Source organism: Chelonia mydas, chromosome 3 (genome assembly GCF_015237465.2).
Source record: "Chelonia mydas isolate rCheMyd1 chromosome 3, rCheMyd1.pri.v2, whole genome shotgun sequence".
Lineage (NCBI taxonomy): Eukaryota > Metazoa > Chordata > Testudines > Cheloniidae > Chelonia > Chelonia mydas.
The window spans coordinates 189,083,827-189,103,771 of NC_057851.1; the positions used below are offsets into that span (position 1 = coordinate 189,083,827).

Here is a 19,945-nt window from a genome sequence, read left to right on the forward strand (position 1 = left end):
AGTTTGCTTTCCGCTCCCTTCTATAATCATATATGGGAGTCATATGTGGTCAGCCCTTGTATAGTGAAATACTATAACTTCACAATAAGAAAAATAGCTAAATGATCAAATATATTGTCAAAAGATTTAGAACCTTCTTCAGGATAGTCACTGACCATTTTTATCTTTAATGTATTTAGGAAGGTGAAATAAAACAATTTGTTTGTTTTTGCCATCAATGAAACTGGATGGGACTATACAGAGCTTAGTGTTTCATTACGAAGAAGTAAATATCAGGTTGGCTGTTTATTGAAGTGTTCAGTCAGTTGGTCTATTCTTCATTTAAGGAAGAGTGTATGGTTAGAATAGCTATGAAACTTGCCATACTCATGAAATTTAACTATCATACAGCATAGTCTTATCAGCTTAAACCATATTCAGCAGTTTTATAGTGGCATACATAAAAGACATATAAATGAATAACAGGGAATAAGTTACCAACACTCAGGGATTACCAAAATAATGTTCAATCTTTTTACCAATTAGATGGTAACTGCTTCTTTTGTAATCTCAAGAAGATCTAGTGATCATATCTAAGTCTGGTCACAATTATCAGCATGACAGGCTAGTCTTTTTTTCAATCAATATTTTCCAATTAACATTAAAAGACCAAGGTTGCTTTCTGTAAAGTTCCACCCTTCAATAAAAAAGTATCTGTCATAGGTTTAATTGGCAAAACAATAGCTTTCCTACCTTGGTTTTCTCATAAAGAAATCATAGGAATGACTTGGTAGCATTTCTTTGGATCTTAATCACAGGCATTTAATAGCTATCTAGGAAGGCCACAGAAAATTCCACTGATGACCTAAATGCCTTTCTTAATGTAGTATAACTAGGGATTTTAGTTTTTAGTTTAAATCAAAAACATCAATGGAAGTAATTTTCAAGAATTTGTTAAAAATAATGTTTTGAGGAAAGAACACTTATAATGGCAAGTTCTATTTAAAGAGGCTTTCAGTGAAATGAATGTATTATTTTGCACTGTCTACTGTAAATTTCATCCTGTATCACGCCTTGTCCATGCTGTCTGTGATGTACTTTTGGTCATCTATTGCAGCAGCATGGTAAGTGGCTTATTTGGGAGGGGAGATTATTGTAGGATTCAAACAATAAATGAAACTGTTTAAAAAAAGGCTTTGAATATTTAAAAAAACCTTATGTTTATTTAATTGCTGATGGAATATCCAGTATCTGTGCAAATGTATGCTGTCAAAATTTAAATAAACTTATACAAATTGATTTCCCTATGAAGTTACAAATACCTAACCAGATTTTGTTAGTTTATGATGTTTTTCCTGAAATGATTTTCATTTTCACTGTGTATGCTAAAAAAAGTTATCATTTTGGCACTGAAAAATATTTATGAATATGAAAAGTAATGGGAAAAACAGATTGATACCTAAAGTAGAAAGAGCTTATTAAACAGCAATTAGATACAGCTGCAACAAGTTCTCTGAGCAACAGAGTAATAAAAAGAAGTATTCTGAGCAGAAAGAATTGATCTCTTAGCATCTCTCTCCTCCTACCTCCAAACATGCAAATATTGTATATAGTGAGTAACAGCTATTTTGTGAGCCACTTTATTTATGTATGTTCTGGTAAAGAAAAATCTGAATATTCTTCCCCAAATCTCTGTCTTTAAAAATATATAATTAACATCTTATATTTCTCACTCAGCTTGGGTAAATAACAAATGGTAATATTAACAACTAAAATATTAAGTATCTCTTTAGATAGTATATAGTAATTATGCTATCAAGAACTGTTTAAACATCAGTACTACAGGGATCCATCTCTGAAACCAATCCTTTAGCGTCTATTTATCTGTCTTTCTATCTTAGGTGTTTATATACGACATCCCTTGCCTCCAGGCACCGCCCCCCGCAGCTCCTATTGGCCAGGAACGGGTAACCGCGGCCAATGGGAGCTTCGGGGGAGGTACCTGGAGGTGTAGCAAGGGCAGCACAGAGAGACTAAGTGAATTACCTAATGTCACACAGGAAGTCTGTGGTGAAGCAGAGACTTGAACCTAGGTCTCCTAAGTCTTAAGCTAGACCCTAGCCCAGGGGTGGGCAAACTACTGCCCATGGGCCGGATCCAGCCAGCCGCGGGATTGCCCCTGTGGTGCCGCAGACCCCGCACCGCTCTCAGAAGCGGCCGGCACCACGTCCCTGTGGCCCGGAAAGGTGGGGGGGGGAGGGGGGGAGGGCGCTGTGCGTTGCCCTTGCCTCCAGGAACTGCCCCCCGCAGCTCCCATTGGCCAGGAACGGGGAACAGCGGCCAATGGGAGCTTTGGGGGAGGTACCTGGAGGCATGGCAAGGGCAGCACACGGAGCCCTATGCCCCCGCCCTCCCACAGGGGCGGCGCAGGAACGTGGTTCCGGCTGCTTCCTGGAGCAGCGTGGTGTGGGGCCAGGGCAGGCATGCAGGGAGCCTGCCCTGGCTCAGTGCGCACCGTTGCCACCCCAGAGCCACTTTAGGTAAGCGGCATCGGGCCGGAGCCCGAACCCTTCCTGCACCCCACCCCCCAACTCCCTGCCCTAAGCCCCCTGCCTGCACCTTGCACCCCAACTCCTTGCCCTGAGCCCCCGCTGCAACCTGCACCCCTGTGCACCCCAACCGCCTTCCCTGAACCCCCTGCGGCACCCTGAACCCAAACCCCCTGCCCTGAGCCCCCTGTTGCACCCCACACCCCTCCTGCTCCCCAACCCCCTTCCCTGAGCCCCCTCATTCACCCCACATCCCTCCTCTGCCCCAATCCCTGTTCCTGCACACCGCAGCCCCTCCCACACCCTGCACTCCCTCCTGCACCCCAACCCCCTGCTCTGGCCCTGCATACAATTTCCCCACCCAGATGTGGCCCTCGGCCCAAAAAGTTTGCCCACTTGAGTCCTGCCCTAGCCACTGGACCACCCTGGGCCAAATCTACACTAAGGGTGCAATCCTGCAACTGGATCTGCATTTAATTCCACAGCACAAAACTTTGCCACTTGAGCTAACAGAGTAACTGAAACCAGTAATAGGTTGCCATCCTTTATGGGGAGCACTGCCCCAGATCAATGCAGACAAGCATAATTTTTTCCTGAAATCCATGATACTGACTACATTTCACTAGGTAGTCTATATAACTAACACACACATACACAAAACGAATGTTAAGGCTGCAAAGCCAGAAGTTGGAAATGTCAGAATTGAGGTTGATCTTAACCTTAATTCAGCCCTTTGTGTATACGCATGATGATACAGTCTTTAACTGCATGATCACACGCTATGTTTTCCAAAGGATCCCTGCCTCATTCAGTGCACAAGATGGACAGTGCTCACTGAATGAGAAGCTATTCAATATTTCATTTGACCCTCATTGTTTAATGTATGGCCCCGGGCCTTATTTACTACATACTACATATAAACTGTGCTCTGACTACAGAATTATTCATTTCCTCATGGGCTTTTCTATAGCACTACAGTATGTGAATGTTTCACAAACATTAATGAATTTGTTTTTCACAACATACTTCTGAGGCGAGGTGATATTCTTCCCATTTTACAGACAGGAAGTTGAGGCACAGAGCAAGTCAAGTCAAAAGTGTACACTAATTTTGGGTGCCCAGGTTGATATGCCTATTGCCTGACGTTTTAGAGCACTTAGCATTATCTAGTACTTTATATACTCGAAGCATGGCTCAATGGTACCTGCGAGTGCTCAGCAATTCTGCAAATCAGACTCCAGTCTCAAATTGGGTCCCCAGAAAATGAAGAACACAGAATTAGTGACCACCTGCGGAAAGTTTTATTTAAGTGACTTGCCCAGCATCATGCAAGAACTCTATGGCAAAGGCAGGGATAGAATTCACTTCTCCTGGTGTTTTTCCACGGCCTTGACCATGACACTTGCAATCTCCCACCTCATTCACTACACACCACCTGATTTCTATCACAAATGAGGTAGGATCCTACAGGCAAGAGCATCCTGGACTACACAACCTGGATTCATGCCCAGAGCAGGTCCATCTTGGGCACTGAATGAAGCATGGGTCCTGAGGGAAAAACAGCATGTAATAATGTAATTAAAGATTGTATGATAATGCATATGCACAAAGGGATTAAAAAATTAAGGCTTCACAGGAAATCTTAATTCTGGCATTTCCTATCTTTTGAGTACTTGACTTTGCAACCTTAATGTTCTTTTAATGTATTTTTGTGACTGTCTTTTTTAAATTAGATTTCCTTTTTTTTTTTTTAAATTCCATCTGGTGTAATCATACTGTTACCCAGGTGGATCATTAGCTGGGCTGGAACAGTTAGTTCCACAGCACAGACCTTTGCACTTGAGCTAACAGAATAACCGATAGCAGTAGTAGGTTGCTATCTGGTTATGTGAACCAGCAATAGAGAGGGATGTGTCATACTTTGCCAGTGGGTTTCAAAGATATTTGCTGATACCAGAGAAATATTGACGTAAGAATCGTGAGTTCTATTCCAGGTTCTGTAGGGGACTCTTCTCCACTGGGTACAGACTTTCTGCTCCTCTTCCTCTCAAGACTGTCCTCTCTTGCCTGCGTCCCCTCCACTTTGTCCCTGTGCCAGTTTTGTCTCTTCCCACCAGTTCATCATCCCAGTCTCCCCACTTACCTACTTCAAGTCTCCTTTCAAGACAGGTTTCAGAGTAGCAGCCATGTTAGTCTGTATCCGCAAAAAGAAAAGGAGGACTTGTGGCACCTTAGAGACTAACAAATTACTAAATTTGTTAGTCTCTAAGGTGCCACAAGTCCTCCTTTTCCTTTCAAGACATTTCACCCAAGTACCAGCTGCTAACGATAACCACAACATAACTAAATTCAGTAATCTCTGGGTGGAGGAGTTATGCCAAAACCTAGCACTATTACATTAAACTTGAGAAAAGAAGAGTTAAATTAAAATGTGTAAGCCAGTCAAAAAGGGCCTACTGGTTAAAATGAGGAAATTAAAATCCTTAGACTCAGCATGGAAGCAATGCAAGTATCCTATAACAGAGTCACAGAATGAATGCATATCCCTAAAAAAGAAACAAGAGGCAAAAACATAGCTAAATAGCAAGGCCAAAGATGTCACTAAAACCAAACAGGTACCCTTTAGAAAAAGGAAATTCAGATCAGTAAAGCTAATAGAAAGGAATATAAACTACAGCAGGTCATCTTTATAACGGAAATTGAGGAAGAATTTGAAGAGCAAATAGCCAGGCAGAAAAATAAACAACAAGAAATTGTGTAAGTCCATCAATAATAAGACTCCTGTGAGAGAACTGGTGAGTCTTTTGGACTGCCAGAGAGCGAAGGACAATGTGGAGAATCTAAATGATATCTCCGATTCAGTGTTCACCACAGAGAATTTGGGGGAGATATGTACACTGGATCAACTCTTTGCAGATATTAAACATGAGGTACTTACACAGACTGCAGAGTCAAGAGAGATGGACCTAGAACAAATTGACAAAGTGAAGCACAGCAAGTGACTGGGCCCAGAGGAAACATATTCAAGACTTCTGAAGGAGTTTAAGAATGAAGGGTGAGATTTTTAAAGGAGTCTGAAGAGGTCATGCACCTAACTCCCTTATACTCCTTTGAACAAGGTGGCAGAGTTGCTAACAAAATAGTGCAATCTCTCATTCAAATCCACCACTATGCCAGAAGACTGGGAAGAAGCAAATATTGTCCCTATCTTTGAAAAGGCATTGGGTTGGTCCTGGGAATTACAGACCAGTGAGCCTGATATCAGTATCAGGTAAGCTGGTTGAAATGATAATTAAAACCAGAATTATAAAACCCTTAGATGAATGTGATACGATAGGGACTATCCAGTCAACTTCTGTGCTTCTTTCAATAAAATTAGCACCTGTGATCACATGGCTCTGAAATCCACCCCACTGGTTTCCGAAATCCTGCACCAGTTTTGAGGAGCATAATATCGCTGTCAATCCCCAACATCCACCTATGGCACATGCTCTTCTTGTCCCTTGCTCCCCCACTGTGAGTCCACTTTCTCAGTCCCTCTGATTGATGCGGTCACTTCTTCCTCTGACTGGCTCCTAGGCAGAATGGAGAAAGGATTCCAAACACAGGGATACTCCTTGTTTTGCCTGATGCATGACTATTAGAGGCACTGAATGGACAGGCCCAGCAGTGAAAGCAGTGCTCCCACACTGCTAGCGGATGGAGATAGGGGAATGAGAGGGTGAAAATGAGATGGAGTGATAGAATAAGAGTAGGGAAAACAGGCAGAAAATGATAGAACCTGGACAGGTAGGAAGAACAATGGGAAAAGAAAGGGCAGAGCAGACAAGGGGAAAGGAAAGGGAATCAAGGCACGAAACAATAAAGAAAGGAGGCACTGGATAGAAGGAGTCATGGAGAAGAGGTAGGGGAGTTGAGAGGGACAGGACAGGTAGGAGGAGTAGAAGATAAAGAAAAAAGAGGGGAAAGGAGCAAGAAGACACATAGTAAAGGAAGGTGAAGAGGACTGAATGTCAAACACGAGTAGTAAGAAATAGGGAGAAAGGGGAGGAGCTAAAAGATAGATAAGCAAATTCAGTCACAACTTTTCTCTCTTGGTTTCTCTAAGTCTGCCAGCAAAACAAGTTTTGAGTAAAGCAAGGAAGAACAGTGACGTGAGCGTAATGCTAATCTATAAGGATGGACAGATATTAAAGAGGGGAGAGATCCAGGGAAGAGAGGAGAAAAGCCAAGAGAGTTCAGAAAGTTAAGGGAAAACAGCCAGTGCTTCAGGAGAGGTCAGCTAGCAGCCAGTAAAAAGTGACAATGGAGTCCACAAAACAAGGAATGGTCAGCCAGGACAACAACATGGCTACTGAAGTAAATAGTACAATTCTGGCTCCACCTTGGGAAGGGAAAGGTTTGGTGAGTGAAAAGGGTCTGATGTATTTACTTCATGCATAATGGAGAACTAGGAGGAGAAATAGCTCAGTTGTTTGAGCATTGGCCTGCTAAACCCAGGATTGTGAGTTCAATCCTTAAGGGGGCCATTTATGGATCTGGGGATTGGTCCTGCTTTGAGCAGGGGGTAGGACTAGATGATCTCTTGAGGTCCTTTCCAACTCTGATATTCTATGATCCTTTTCTTTAAAAAGGACTTCAATCAAACCAAATCAGAACAGCAAATACCTAACAGGAGTAATGCAAATGATATTAGTTTATGACCACTGAATGGACTTGGCAATTCTCCCTTTTTTGTTAAGATCAAGTGTGCCATAGGTACACACATAGTACTCATTTGTTTACTTTTAAAAATGCCACTTATCGTGCTGAGATGGAAACTACAAATATTAAAATAAAGTACGTGGACCAAGATTTTCCAAAAGCGACTAAAGATTGTGGGTGCCCAACTTGCAGCACCTTCAAGGAGACTGATTTTCAGAAAAAAACGAGCACCAGCCATATGAAAAATCGGGTCCCTTTTATCTGTCTCAGTTTGGGCTCCCAAAAATTGTGGTCCCTCAAATCACTAGCCAGTTCTGAAAACTAGCCATGAAGTATTTTGTAACCACATTTTTTCATTTTCTTTTCCTGAAAATCAGCAATAAAGGGCCCAATCCAACTCCAAAGCACGACCTGAGTAGGAGTTTGATTAGAAACTGGATTTTACTCCATGCAATTGGAATTCGGACACCTAACATTCCGGTCAATATGAAACCGAAGATGCCTGGCTGAAAGTTCTTCCTTACCGCTAGTATTAATGAACTGCAAAAAACTGCAGCTATCAGAGAAAAAAAAATCTGTGCTATCCAAAGCATTTTTTCAGGAAGCTAATGAAGTAATGGTGTATGGCCTGGTGTAAATCAGTGTACCACCACTAAAACAGAACTGGATGCCTGGCTATTGGCATGCAACAAATGGGTTAGAGAAAGAGAGAAACTCTGCCCTTCCAGAAGTCACCTGCTGATCTTGCAGATACATGAATATACTTTACCTTACGTATATGGGGGTGCGCGCGCACAGACACACAATGTACAAACACCACATTAAAAGCATGTTAAGATTACAAAGCCAAGCACTCAAAGGCTAGAAAATCCCATAACAAAGTTTTCTTATGCAACCTTAATTCAGCCTCTTTAGTATGCATTATGATACTGTCTTTAATTACATGATCACACACTATTATTTTCCACAGGTCCCGTCTCATTCAGTAAGCAGGATGGACAGTGCTCACTGAATAAGCAGCTATTTAATATTCATTTTATCATCATTGTTCTATGTGTGGCCCTAGGCCTTATTTTACTGCACTATAATACACTGCTCTGAATGCAGAATTACACATTTCCTCATAGCCTTTTCTATGATGCTCATCAGTATAGCCTTTGAGTGCTTCACAAACTTTAATTATCTTCAGAACACCACTGTGAGGCAAGGGGGTGCTATTATCCCCATTTTACAGATGAGGAACTGAGGCAGTGAGAAAGTAAAGTTAAAAGTGTGCCTTAAATATGGGTGACCAGTTTGAAGTGCCTTTCACCTGATCTTTCTGAGCACACAGCATGATCTAGTACTTTGTATGTTTTCAGCACATCTCCCATTGATTTCAGCTGCAATAGTGAGTGCTCAGAACTTCTGGAAATCAGACCCCAGGCTTTTAAAGTCAGGCACCCAGAAAATGAGAAAAACACAACTAGTGACCACCTATGAAAAGTTTGCTTTAAGTGATTGCCCAGAGTTCTACAGGAACTCTGTGACAGAAGCAGGGACAGAGACCAATTCGCAAGGGCAGCATTCATCTGCCTTAATCATGAGATCATCCTTTTTCTTTCAGCAGTCTGTCCCTTACTTCATTCAGTACACACCTTCCAGACGCTCTTAGGGCTCCAATATGACCATCAGATAGCTCTTTTACCTCCATCCAAGAGGACTCCCCCGAGACTTCTCTGAGCTGATGGTCTTTTACCAAGATCTCCTCAAGGATCTGGAAGCTAGTTTCAGTGACCAGGTTCATAGTGGCCGCTGAGGGGAAGGACCTCCTAGCAGAACACGTGCTAGACAATCCACACCTTAGGGTGCAGGTGGTGGAGTCCCCCTGCATGTGCTGGAAGTTGGCTCTGGCTGTACCACCACACTCAGAGACCTCCTGGACCATGATCAGATGGACCCATGGCACCGAACCAGCAGATGGGGCTGCCCACCCTGCATGTCCCCCTGTCATGTGCGCTAGGAGGTAAGGGCAGCCTTTCTTCCTGTTTCTCTTGCTTTCTTCAAGCGGGTCCTGTGGGAGAGCGCTCCCTGCCCATCCCTCACCCCGCCCTCTGGAATTTGTCATCAGGCTCCTGCCCCTCAAGCCTCCCCGACATGCTACTTGAGCCGGCTGAATGCCATCCAGCCGGCCTACCTCCAAACCGTACCCAGAGAACATCTGTATGTGCTCGGGCTTCATACCATCCACTTCCTCACCCCTGTGTCATGCCCTGACATCAACTGGCGGGACCAGGTGACACCTGTGGAGGGCGGGAGCTCTGGTGGCCCAGTCTGTACTCCACTCTGGTTCCACAACCTGCCAGGGATATCAGCTGGTAGCATCTCCATGGAGCTCTAAGCACTGTTGTGTTTCTAGTACAGCACACAAACTCCCCTGACTCCTGTCCTTTCTGTGGTGAGAGTGAGACCCTGGCACACATCTATGTGGAGTGCGTCAGGCTGCAGCCCCTCTTCCAACTCCTCTAGAACCTCTTGCTGAGGTTCTGGATGCACTTTTCCCCAATACCTCTTGATCTATGCACAGCCCATCTGTGGCCCCACAAAGTTACAGGACCTCCTTGTCAACCTTTTCCTGGTGCTGGCCAAAATGGCCATCCACTATACCAGGAGGAGGAAGCTGGATGGTGGTGGGGGTTGGAGGTGGGACGTTCGGTGACTGTAGGGCCTACTTCTGGGGTCCCTCACATGGTCACACCTCCAGGAAGAGTTCCTCTGGGCGATGTTCACTGACTCCTAAGACACCTTTGAAGAGCAGTAGGTCCTGTCCAGGGTTCTCTGTTAAGTATCACCCTCTGGAACCCTGATCTTTAACTTTTAACATTCACTCCCAGCCGTTTTTTTCATTTGTTATCCTCAGTATTCTCTTATGGCCTGGGTTTAATGGCTCCTTCCTCCTTGGTTGAGGGGGTGGCCTTTAGTACCATCCCCCAGTAATCACAAGTACACACCTTCCAGAGCTGCCCAGGATTCCGTTATGAATAGAAGATAGCTTTTATCTCCATCCAAGAAGTCTTCCCCGACAGTATCCCGAGCTACCAGTCTTTTACCAGGACCTCTTCAGGAACTGGAAGCTAGTTTCAGTGACCAGGTCCATAGCAGCCACTGAGGGGAAATATTTCCTCACTGTAGCCCTGCTACACAACCCACACCTTCATGTGCATGTGGTGGAGTTCCCCTTTGTACGCTCGAGAATGGTGTCACCAGAGTCTGAGACCTCCTGGACTCTGGTCAGAAGGACTGGGTGGACCCTGTGGTAACTGGCCAGATCAAGTGTTGCTCATCCTATACATCCCCCATCATATGCTCTAGGAAGTGAGAGCAGCCTTGCCCCCTGCTACTCTCTCTTTTATTGAGCTTGTCCCACCCCTGGCCCTCTGGATCATCGGGCCTCTGCCCCATGAGCCTCCCCAGCTGCCCCATATGTATCACCTGAGTGGGATGGATGCCTTCTAGCCAGTCCATCTCCAAATCGCACACTGTGAACATCTCTACATGCTTGTGCTCCATACCACCCACTTCCTCACCCTTGTGGGACAGCCTATTTTCCATCATAGTCCCACAGCCTGCCAGGGATATCAGTTGGCAGTTCCTCCTCGGAGCTGTGTGCATGGGAGCATGGTGGATGTGGTTCATGGACTCTCCTAACACTTGCTTCTTTTGCAGTCAGAGGGAAACCTGCCGCACATCTGCATAGCGTGTGTCAGGCTGCAGCCCATCTTCTGACTCCTCCATAACCTCCTGCTGAGGTTCTGGCTGCACTTTTCCCTATCCCTGCTTGTTTTCGCATACCCCATCTGTAGCTCCATCGCAAGACCACCTCATCAACCTCCTCCTGGCACTGACCAAGAAGGCCATCCACCAGATGATGAAGAGGAAGCTCAACAGAGGGGTGGCTCTTTGGCTGTGGGTCCTGTTTCCAATCCCTCTTTGCTTTATGTCTCCAGGCAGAGTTCCCCACTTTCCCCTTGCTCCACATCCCAGTTTTGCCGCTCGTCACTCACCCAGCCCTGACTCCTCTCCTCTCTGAAATCAAGTGGGGTGGCTTCCTCCTTTTCCTCCTCCTTGCTACCTACTAGAAGGAGCACTGAGAGCACAGGTGAGACAATATTCCAGCTTTCAGTTCCTGTGACATGTGCACAGTGGCCCCTGATTAGCAGGAGGTGCAATTGCACAAAGGATATGTCTACACCGCAAGTAAACACCTGCAGCTGTCCCCTGTCAGCTGACTTGGTCTTGTGGGGCTCAGGCTATGGGGCTGCTTAATTGTGGTGTAGATGTTCGGGCTCAGGCTGGAACCTGGGCTCTGCAACCCCGTGAGTGGGGCAGAGTCCCTGAGCCTGGGCTCCAGCCCGAGCCTCAACATTTACACAATTTTTAGCCCCACAGCTTGAGCCCCGTGAAACCGGGTCAGCTGACCTGAGCCAGCTGTGGACATGCCGCGGGTCTTTTATTCCTCAGTAGACATTCCCAGAAAGTCCTTCTAAGCCCCTGCAGTCCCAAGCTTAAGCATGCTCTGTACAGATGGAATCTTCACAGAATTTAGCTGCCAAACTCTAGCAAAGTCTCTCCTGAACATGTGTGAACTGATATTCTCAGAGTTTCATAACTTGTCCATATTTGGGCAGATTTTTATGGGGATGGCCAAAAGCACCCCTGATACCAGTGTAACCTTCCTATGAAATTTCAAATTCCTGGTCCAGGGCTAGAGCTTCTCAATGAAATGGTTGTAAGAATTTTTTAACATGGACAGAACAACATATTTTCCCTTCGCCTTGTTCTGAGAAACAGCTAAACTGTTCCCCCCCCGAAATTTACCAAAAAAAAAAAAAAAATATAGGCACCTGTCATGGAAAATTTCAGCCCGAATGATTAAAGTTTGGAAACTTTATATGGAACTGAAAACATGGTCTTACAATAAAAAGCGTCAAGCAACCTTAACTAGGCATCACTACCTGAGCTGCCTTTTCTATAATGCAGTCTGATCTATTGAGAAAACCTATTTTTTTAAATGAAGGTGAAATTTCTAGTAACATTCAATACTTTAAACTCATTTGCAAAAAAATAAAAAAAATCAGACACAAAACTCACACATCTTCTCACCGTGTAAATGGGGCTCAAGTTTGTTTTTCGCTTCAAGGAAAAATTAGTAAAAAAAAAAAAAGTCTAGTTTTTTTGGGAAGAAATAAACATTTTCTAAGAAAAAAATACTTATAACTGCAGAATCAGGACGGCTCAGAGAATAAAATTTGCCAAATTCTAAATTTACTTATGTCTGTGAAATCTCACTCAAATCAAAAGGCAGAATTTGACCCTAGAGGACCAGACTATTAATGATGTGAATCAGTGAATGATTCGAAATCTTTATCATAGTCATCAGAATTTAGTCAGAGTGAAGTTCTTAGTGAAACAAGTGCTGTGGTATCAGTTCAGTCTCTAATACACAATGGCTAGAATCACAAAATTACTGCACATAATCTGACACAACAGGCAATCTCTGCTTTGAAAAGATTTGCATAAAAATTAAGTTAGCTTTAATCTTCAGAGAGAATGGTCCCCTCCAGGTCATCACCAAGGTTAGTGGTGGGGCAACGGATCCCTGCAGCTGCCTCCACACTGAACCTAGTTTGCAGAGCTACACTTTCCAATGTCACCAACATAATTCCTTCTTATGATAAAAGAACACCAGTAAAAACAGCGTAACACGCCATGCTATAATTTAACAGGTAGTTTTGCTTTTCATCCCACTAGTGACTTAATATTTAAAAACAATGGTGCCAATCCTATAAGATGCTCAGAGCACTTCCAATGAAGTCTATGGGCCTTTTCCATTGACTTCAGTAGAGGGAGAGTCAGGTGCTAGTAAGAGCTGATGGTACAAAGCACCTTTAAGGATTGGGACATTCACTTTGGAAAAAGTATTCTCTGTGGGCACTTGCCCCCCCCCCAGAAGTTACATTTTGACCAAACAAAAATTAATTAGCTTACTGAACCAATTAAAATATAAATGTGTAAGATGAATTAAAATATTTTCTTATGTTAACTGCCATGACGGCCAACACTGCTTACATCGCTCAGCTGCTTAGCATGGGCTGGGGTGATTGTACTGGTTATCTGTTTATTCCCTGCTTTTAAAGCTGCATCTCTTCTTGCTTGCTCAAGAAGAACTCTTGCTCGTTCTTTAAGTTCTTCTTGTCTTGACAACATTCGTTGCTTAAAAATAAAGAAGTAGAATTAATGGCAAAGAAACCCCACCATATTCAACAGTGACAGAGTAGTTAGTAGCCAGGAGCCTGCCTAAATAGTAAACGTCAGGATTCAGAGGATTACAGCTTCATGAGGTGACATAAAATTCTACAGCAATGGAAAATAAAGATGATAAAAATGTAAAATTAAAAAATAACCTCACAGGCCTTTATGACATAAACAGAGTTTCACTGATTTTCTGTTAACATTTAACACCTTAAAACTAGAGCTGTTGGGAAAAAAAATGAACTGGCTAGATGGAAACTATTTTACATCTACTATGTATTTAACTATTTAAAATATGTACGTAAATGTAATTCTTCCTTGGCTACTGACAGCTGGTATAATTCCACTTCCGTCCCATAAAGGGACCCATACACAAGCTGCAAAACCAGCAAAAACATGTACCTGTATTTTAGCTACAGTCAGAAGAAAGGTTTCAGAGTAGCAGCCATGTTAGTCTGTATCCGCAAAAAGAAAAGGAGGACTTGTGGCACCTTAGAGACTAATCAATTTATTTGAGCATAAGTTTTCGTGAGCTACAGCTCACTTCATCAGATGCAGTCAGAAGAAAGTTCCTTATTTCCATTCGCACAACTGATTACCTCTCAGAGTAGAAATAACATTACGAGGAGCTCTGTGTAGGCACAATGGATTGACTGGAACAGTTACAAGTGCCTATGTGCATAACCCTGACTCTTTGACTCTGTCCAGTTATGTAACTCCTGAAATGAAGACCCTGGGGACATGGCTCTTCATGTGTTTTTAGGCCCTGGAAGAAGGCCTATATATGAGCTGGGGCTGGGGCCATCATGCTTTGGAGGATGTGTTCCTGCAACAGCCAGGTTTATGTGCTGTTTTTCTGGCAAAGGCTGTGGCTGGTACAGCTGAGGATTTAAGTTTGATTAACTAGTACAAATACTCAAAAGGATTAACTACCCTAGAATGCCCCCTAAAGCCATCCTTCATCCTTCTTAGCCTATTTTCCCCTTGCACTGAAAATGTCAGTACAGAAGACACACAGCCTTTACCTGTCATGCTATTTTCTGTGGGCCAGATCACTCCCTCCCGTTAAGAAACCAATTCACAGGGGAAGAGTTGCCAGAAAACCTCATGAGGTTCCACTGCTTTTGGGGAGGTGTTTGGGGCTCCTGCAGAGTTTACAGTAGAATTGCAGCTGTGCCACTTCTCCCTTCTGCACAAGGAGGGAGAGAGCTGCACCTGGGTCTGAGAAGATGATCCTAGTCTAAATCATCTCCTTTAAAGAAGAGCTATTCACCTAACTTCTAAAAGAGAGTGAGCATGTAAAAAACCCACAACGCAATATTCTGTGTAAACATAAGAAACATGCCTATCTGTCCATCTAGCCAGCTCTTTTATGTCCACATCACTGTAGTAGTGTTCAATATAAGTACTAAATTTCTTAAAAGAAAACGTATTCAGGTCACACTTGCTTGTGAAAGGAAAAAGGGGTCCTGAAAATGTAAAACACTGCTCCATCTGAACCAATGCACAATACTGCAGACTGGCCACACACATCTCTTTTCGTAGCTAATGGAAACTCATTGAAAGAAAGCTAAAAACAAAGGAAGTTGTCCCCAGGAAAAGAATTATGGGCCTGATTTGGCTCTCTTGAACATGAGGTTGAGAACATTTTAGAAATATTTGTGTGACTGATTTGATTTAGTAGGATACAGGGAGAGACATAAAAATAATGTTAGCATTCATGTAATGCTTTCTGTCTTCAAAATACTGTACAAATATCAGCCAATTAATCCTCACAATATCCCACGGAGGTATGTATGTATTATCCCCATATTACAGATGTGAAAACAGACAGTGATTAAATGACTTGCTCAAGGCTGCACAGAGCATCAGCAGCAGAACCAGAGTTAGAACTCACAAGTTCCTTGCTAACAGTTGTGTGTTCAGTTCACTAGGCCATGCTACTTCTCAGATAAGATTTGAAATATTCCTGGTATATTTTGAAGCATTCAGAAGTTTTGAAACTGTACACTGTTGTATATGAATCAATGAATGAATAACTTTTTTCATTTAATGCTTCAGCATGAAACATTCACAAAAAAGCTTGGGGGTTCCACAATGAATAGCAAAACCCTTGAACCTAGACACCTTCAGCTGGCTGAGAATACAATTTTATTTATTTTAATTGGAAAGGGAGAAAAGATTAACAGTAAAATAATTCTGATAAAAAGAGTTGTTATGGATTTTTTTCATGCAATAGTTCTTTTCAACATCACATGCTCTTTCCAAGTATTCAGCTAGTGAAGAATATCTGGTTTGTCAGACAATAAAAACAAAACAAAACTCAACCTAGCCCGTCAAAGATACAATGAATTATAAAGGTGATGCACAGAAATTAAATTGAACAGTAACCCCATTTTGTTTCAACTATACATTGTTTGTTTATGTATACATAAATTCAAATTTCTTACCTGTGCAGTTTTTGCAGTTTGATCTGCGTGATTTATAATCGTTCTGGTATCAGTGTCAGAATCGGTTTCTATTTGCTTCAGAGAAGCATGTTTTTTCATTGTAAGATCTGCATCCTTGTTATAAGAGTATCCAACTTTAGAAGTGGGAGATAAACTTGTTTTTTTGACAGGTGAGCCAGTATCTGATCTCCTGCTCTCTGTGGATCCTGTATGTCGCAGCTTTTCTTGCTCTGTGAAACTAATGGTACTGTCTGAACTCTGGTGTCTTTTCTTGTCAGTGTCTTCACAAACAATGGCCGGAGATTCATCCTTGTTTTGCTCACTGACACAAGGCAAGTCACTCAAGTCCAAAGTGTTGACTTTCAGCAGTTTCTTCCTTCCCACCAAAGGCTGTGCCTGTGCTGTATCTGCACTGCTGCATTTCCTAGCCTCTTCAGATCCAGAAGTCCCTCCAGAACTCTGCTGGGATTTTTGTGGATCAGTGTCACTTCTAGTCCTGCGAGAAGAAGGGGAAGCTGTGCATGGGCTTAAATGGTCATCAGGTGTCTGATGCTCACTTTCTGATTCTCCAACACCACTGTCATTTACAAATACAGAGTCATCCTGCGAAACAAAGTCTGCCAAACCACTTTCAGGCTGGTGCAGTTCAGGCTCTCGGTTCAGATCATTAAGCTCTGCATAGAACTTTTCCTGATCAACAGAGCTGTTTGTGTCCGTTTCATAGTTACCTACTTTATACGTGCTTTTACTACTGTTCTCCTCTATCTGAACCACATTTAGTTCTAGGCCACTGAAATGTGCCCTTATTTGATAGAGATAAGTCATTACGGTCAGTTTGTCAGGAATTGCTAACAAAACCATGTCAGAAGGTTCCAGCAATCGGGATATTCCTATACTGGCAAACCCATCATATGCCTTAAAAATAAACAAAGCAAGGATTACAATGCAGTAATTTCATCACATAGCATAACAACTCAAAAACGGCAATTGAAAGTTTCATTTGAAAAAAACAAAACAGTTAAAAATATCAGATATTGCAGGAAAGTCTGTGGGCCTGATTCACCATTGTGATACTGTTGTTTTACTCTACGGGCTTCCACGGAGTAATATAGTTGTGAATTAGCCTTTTTGTATTTGTCACTGTACAAGCCAAGTTTTAATATATTGTCCATAAGTCCATTATTGCACAACCTGTCAATTTTCTTGACAGATTCTACACAGCAGAATCTCCACAGGAACCTAAAGCAAGAGAATAAAAACATGGCATTGCTTTTTAATATATTGTCATGCGACAGTAAAAACAACTGACATTACTCAGAATATAATAGACACATTCATGAACAAATGGATGTGTGTGAAAGTGGAACCTAAAAAAACCTCTTCAGTTTTCATTAACAAAATCTATTGGCATCTTAAATGGTTCTCACTCAAGAAGCAGGAAACAAGCAAATTAAAAAAAAGTGTAAGAGTTGGAACAAAAAAAGGTAAGGATGGGTTTTTAAGATAAGGAACAAAGATAAAAAGAAACACTACACTAATCCATCTTGGGCTTTATCATTGGTGATCAACCTTCTCCCTTCTACTGGCCATGTAATTGCAGTGATTTGTGTTGATGAAAAAGTACAGCCAGATAACCAAAAAGAACTACTCCCTAGATTACCTGATACAAGGTACAAGTCATATTGTTTAAGCACAGAAATGTATTTCTAAAACATCTACTTGACACTAAACTTATATAAAGAGAGTAGTGAATTCATTTCTCACTTCATTTCTGTTTGAAAGCACTACAGAGCTTGGATACGACAATGTATGTGAAACCACACTGTATTATTTCTGCTAGCCCTTTAAATGACTATGGTTGGTGCATCAGGTTTTTCTAGTTTTGAAGAATTAAAGCTGTTTCTCAATTTACAATTAATTATTACTCTCCTGGACTAACCCTGGAAGACAATATTGTGTTTCCAGAAAGCCTTTAAAAAGGCATCCTGTTGGTTATTTTAGATTCACTTGGGTTAAAGCATTAAAAATTCCCACTAGTTTTGCCTTTATTCCCCTCCCCATTTAAATAAAAAAGGATCATTTTTCCAGTGGGTTCTAAAGTTCTAAAAATCATAACTAAAATATTCTGAATAAAAGGAACATGTTAAAAACTGATTTAAAAAACAACAACAGCTTTTTAACATGATGGTATGTTGAAAATTTATCTGCAGTTCCTAATGCTTTTTAGCTTATTGTATCCCGGACAGTTTGAGCTAGGTCCTAGAAGTTCTAAATTTGATTTTGTTGTTCTTGCTGAGGAGAAGTGCCTTTTAGGAATGTTAGCTGTGGGGTGGAGGTTATTGGTGATTATAAAAAGAGAGCTGTGTTTAGATGCAGAAAGAGCATTGTTTAAAAATATAAATGAAATAGAAAACATGCCTTCTGACTCCAGGTTGATCCAAGAGCCCAGGAAAGGGTTTGGTAGGGACTGGAGAGAGATATTGGCGGGAGGATGGAGAGAGAAGAGGGCGGCTGGGAAGGAACATGGATTGGATGTAGGGGATAGGAGAGCACATGGAGGGTTGGCACAGAGCCATAGTACCTGGTCTTGGAATGCAGCTCTGGAAGAGAAGGAGGAGAGAGAACATGGAAGGGGGCAGGACACTGGTAGGGACAGGGAGGAAGGAAATGAAGAAGACCTCAGGAGTACAGAGAAGCAGGAATACTGAGGGAACATGGCATAGGAATTTGGGTGGGTGGTTTAAGTTGAGTAGGGTTCCAGAAAATGAAGAGTTTTATGGCATTGGGCGGCTAGCTGGCTACTGTAGGGGAACAAGCTGGCTCTGTGCTCCTGTGAACCAACCCTGTTAACAAGGGTTGTTGTTCCTTTGACAGATGTTAAGTGAGTCATGCTGACACACTGGGGTAAGTGACCTATTACCCCACCATTGTAGACAGTGGGAGCAGCTCGCTAGAGAGTAAGAGGACCTAAGGGGTGGACTGACAGAAGGTGGGCTGAGAAGTCCTGAGGTGGGAACCCTATTTGCAGCCAAGCTCAAGGAGTAGGCCTGAGCTGAACTGTTTATGTTCTAGTGTTAATTTCAAAGTTCACAAAACTAAACCTCAGGAAGTGGGTGAGTTTTGACTCTACAAAATGTATGTGTGGACTGTGTTTTAGAGCAGGTTGGGAAAGGTTCACACTTAATAATACTAAAGCAGAAAAATTTAACTTTGAACGGTGGCTTTTTAAAAAAACATATTCTTGACGTATCTAGGATTATTATTCAATGTCTGTTAAGTTTTGCTGTTTTTAGTGATGTGTCTGATTACTGTTTGCCAGTGGTTCACACTCCCTTTCTTTCTCATTCTGGACAAAATGTGTACTTTTGCTCATTTGTTTTTCCATAATTATTGACAATGGAGTCATGTCTCAATAACTAATTTCAAATCACACAATTTCCACAAGCAAACACATTCACAACAAAGAATTCTATTCTGTAAAGGCCAAAATGCAGCTACAGGACATTATGTTGCATAATGTTGAAAACAATGAATGGATTATATAATATAACACTACAATTTATACTAGAAAAGTTAGATTTCTAAGAGACCTGATGCCCAGTGGAGTGTAGTTACTACAAATAAACACAATGTTGCCTTTTAAAAATGGAAAAACATTAAGAGGGGAAAAATCGGAGATCAGAGGGAAAAATCAGAGAGGAAAACCAGTTGAATATAAATATGTAGGATGGCAGGTAGACTTTCGGTTGCTGATAGTTCTATAAATAACAATTGCATGTTGTGGACATATTCACATACCAGTGTATTAAAAAAATGGTTTTTCTTCTTTTTTAGAAAATTCAGTAAAGTCTTGATTTTCAAGCAGATACACTATCATTTTTGACTGTAATCTATTACATGCTATTCAAATTCTATAATGTTATTCCTCTGTTTAAGCAAATAGACATACACACATTTTATTGAATATACACA

General features: G+C 42.2%; 1 protein-coding gene across 16 annotated transcripts in view; it reads right to left on the reverse strand.

The window, feature by feature from the left end:
* Window positions 1-19,945, reverse strand: part of EHBP1 (EH domain binding protein 1) — a 322,570-nt gene that overhangs the window by 74,069 nt on the left and 228,556 nt on the right. For all 16 annotated transcript variants that reach the window (XM_037896082.2, XM_043543993.1, XM_037896085.2 and 13 more), the window contains 2 exons: window positions 15,974-16,888; window positions 13,341-13,484 (listed from right to left, as the gene is read on the reverse strand). In XM_037896082.2, coding sequence (XP_037752010.1) covers window positions 13,341-13,484; window positions 15,974-16,888 — 1,059 coding nt within the window. The remainder of the gene's footprint in view (window positions 1-13,340; window positions 13,485-15,973; window positions 16,889-19,945) is intronic.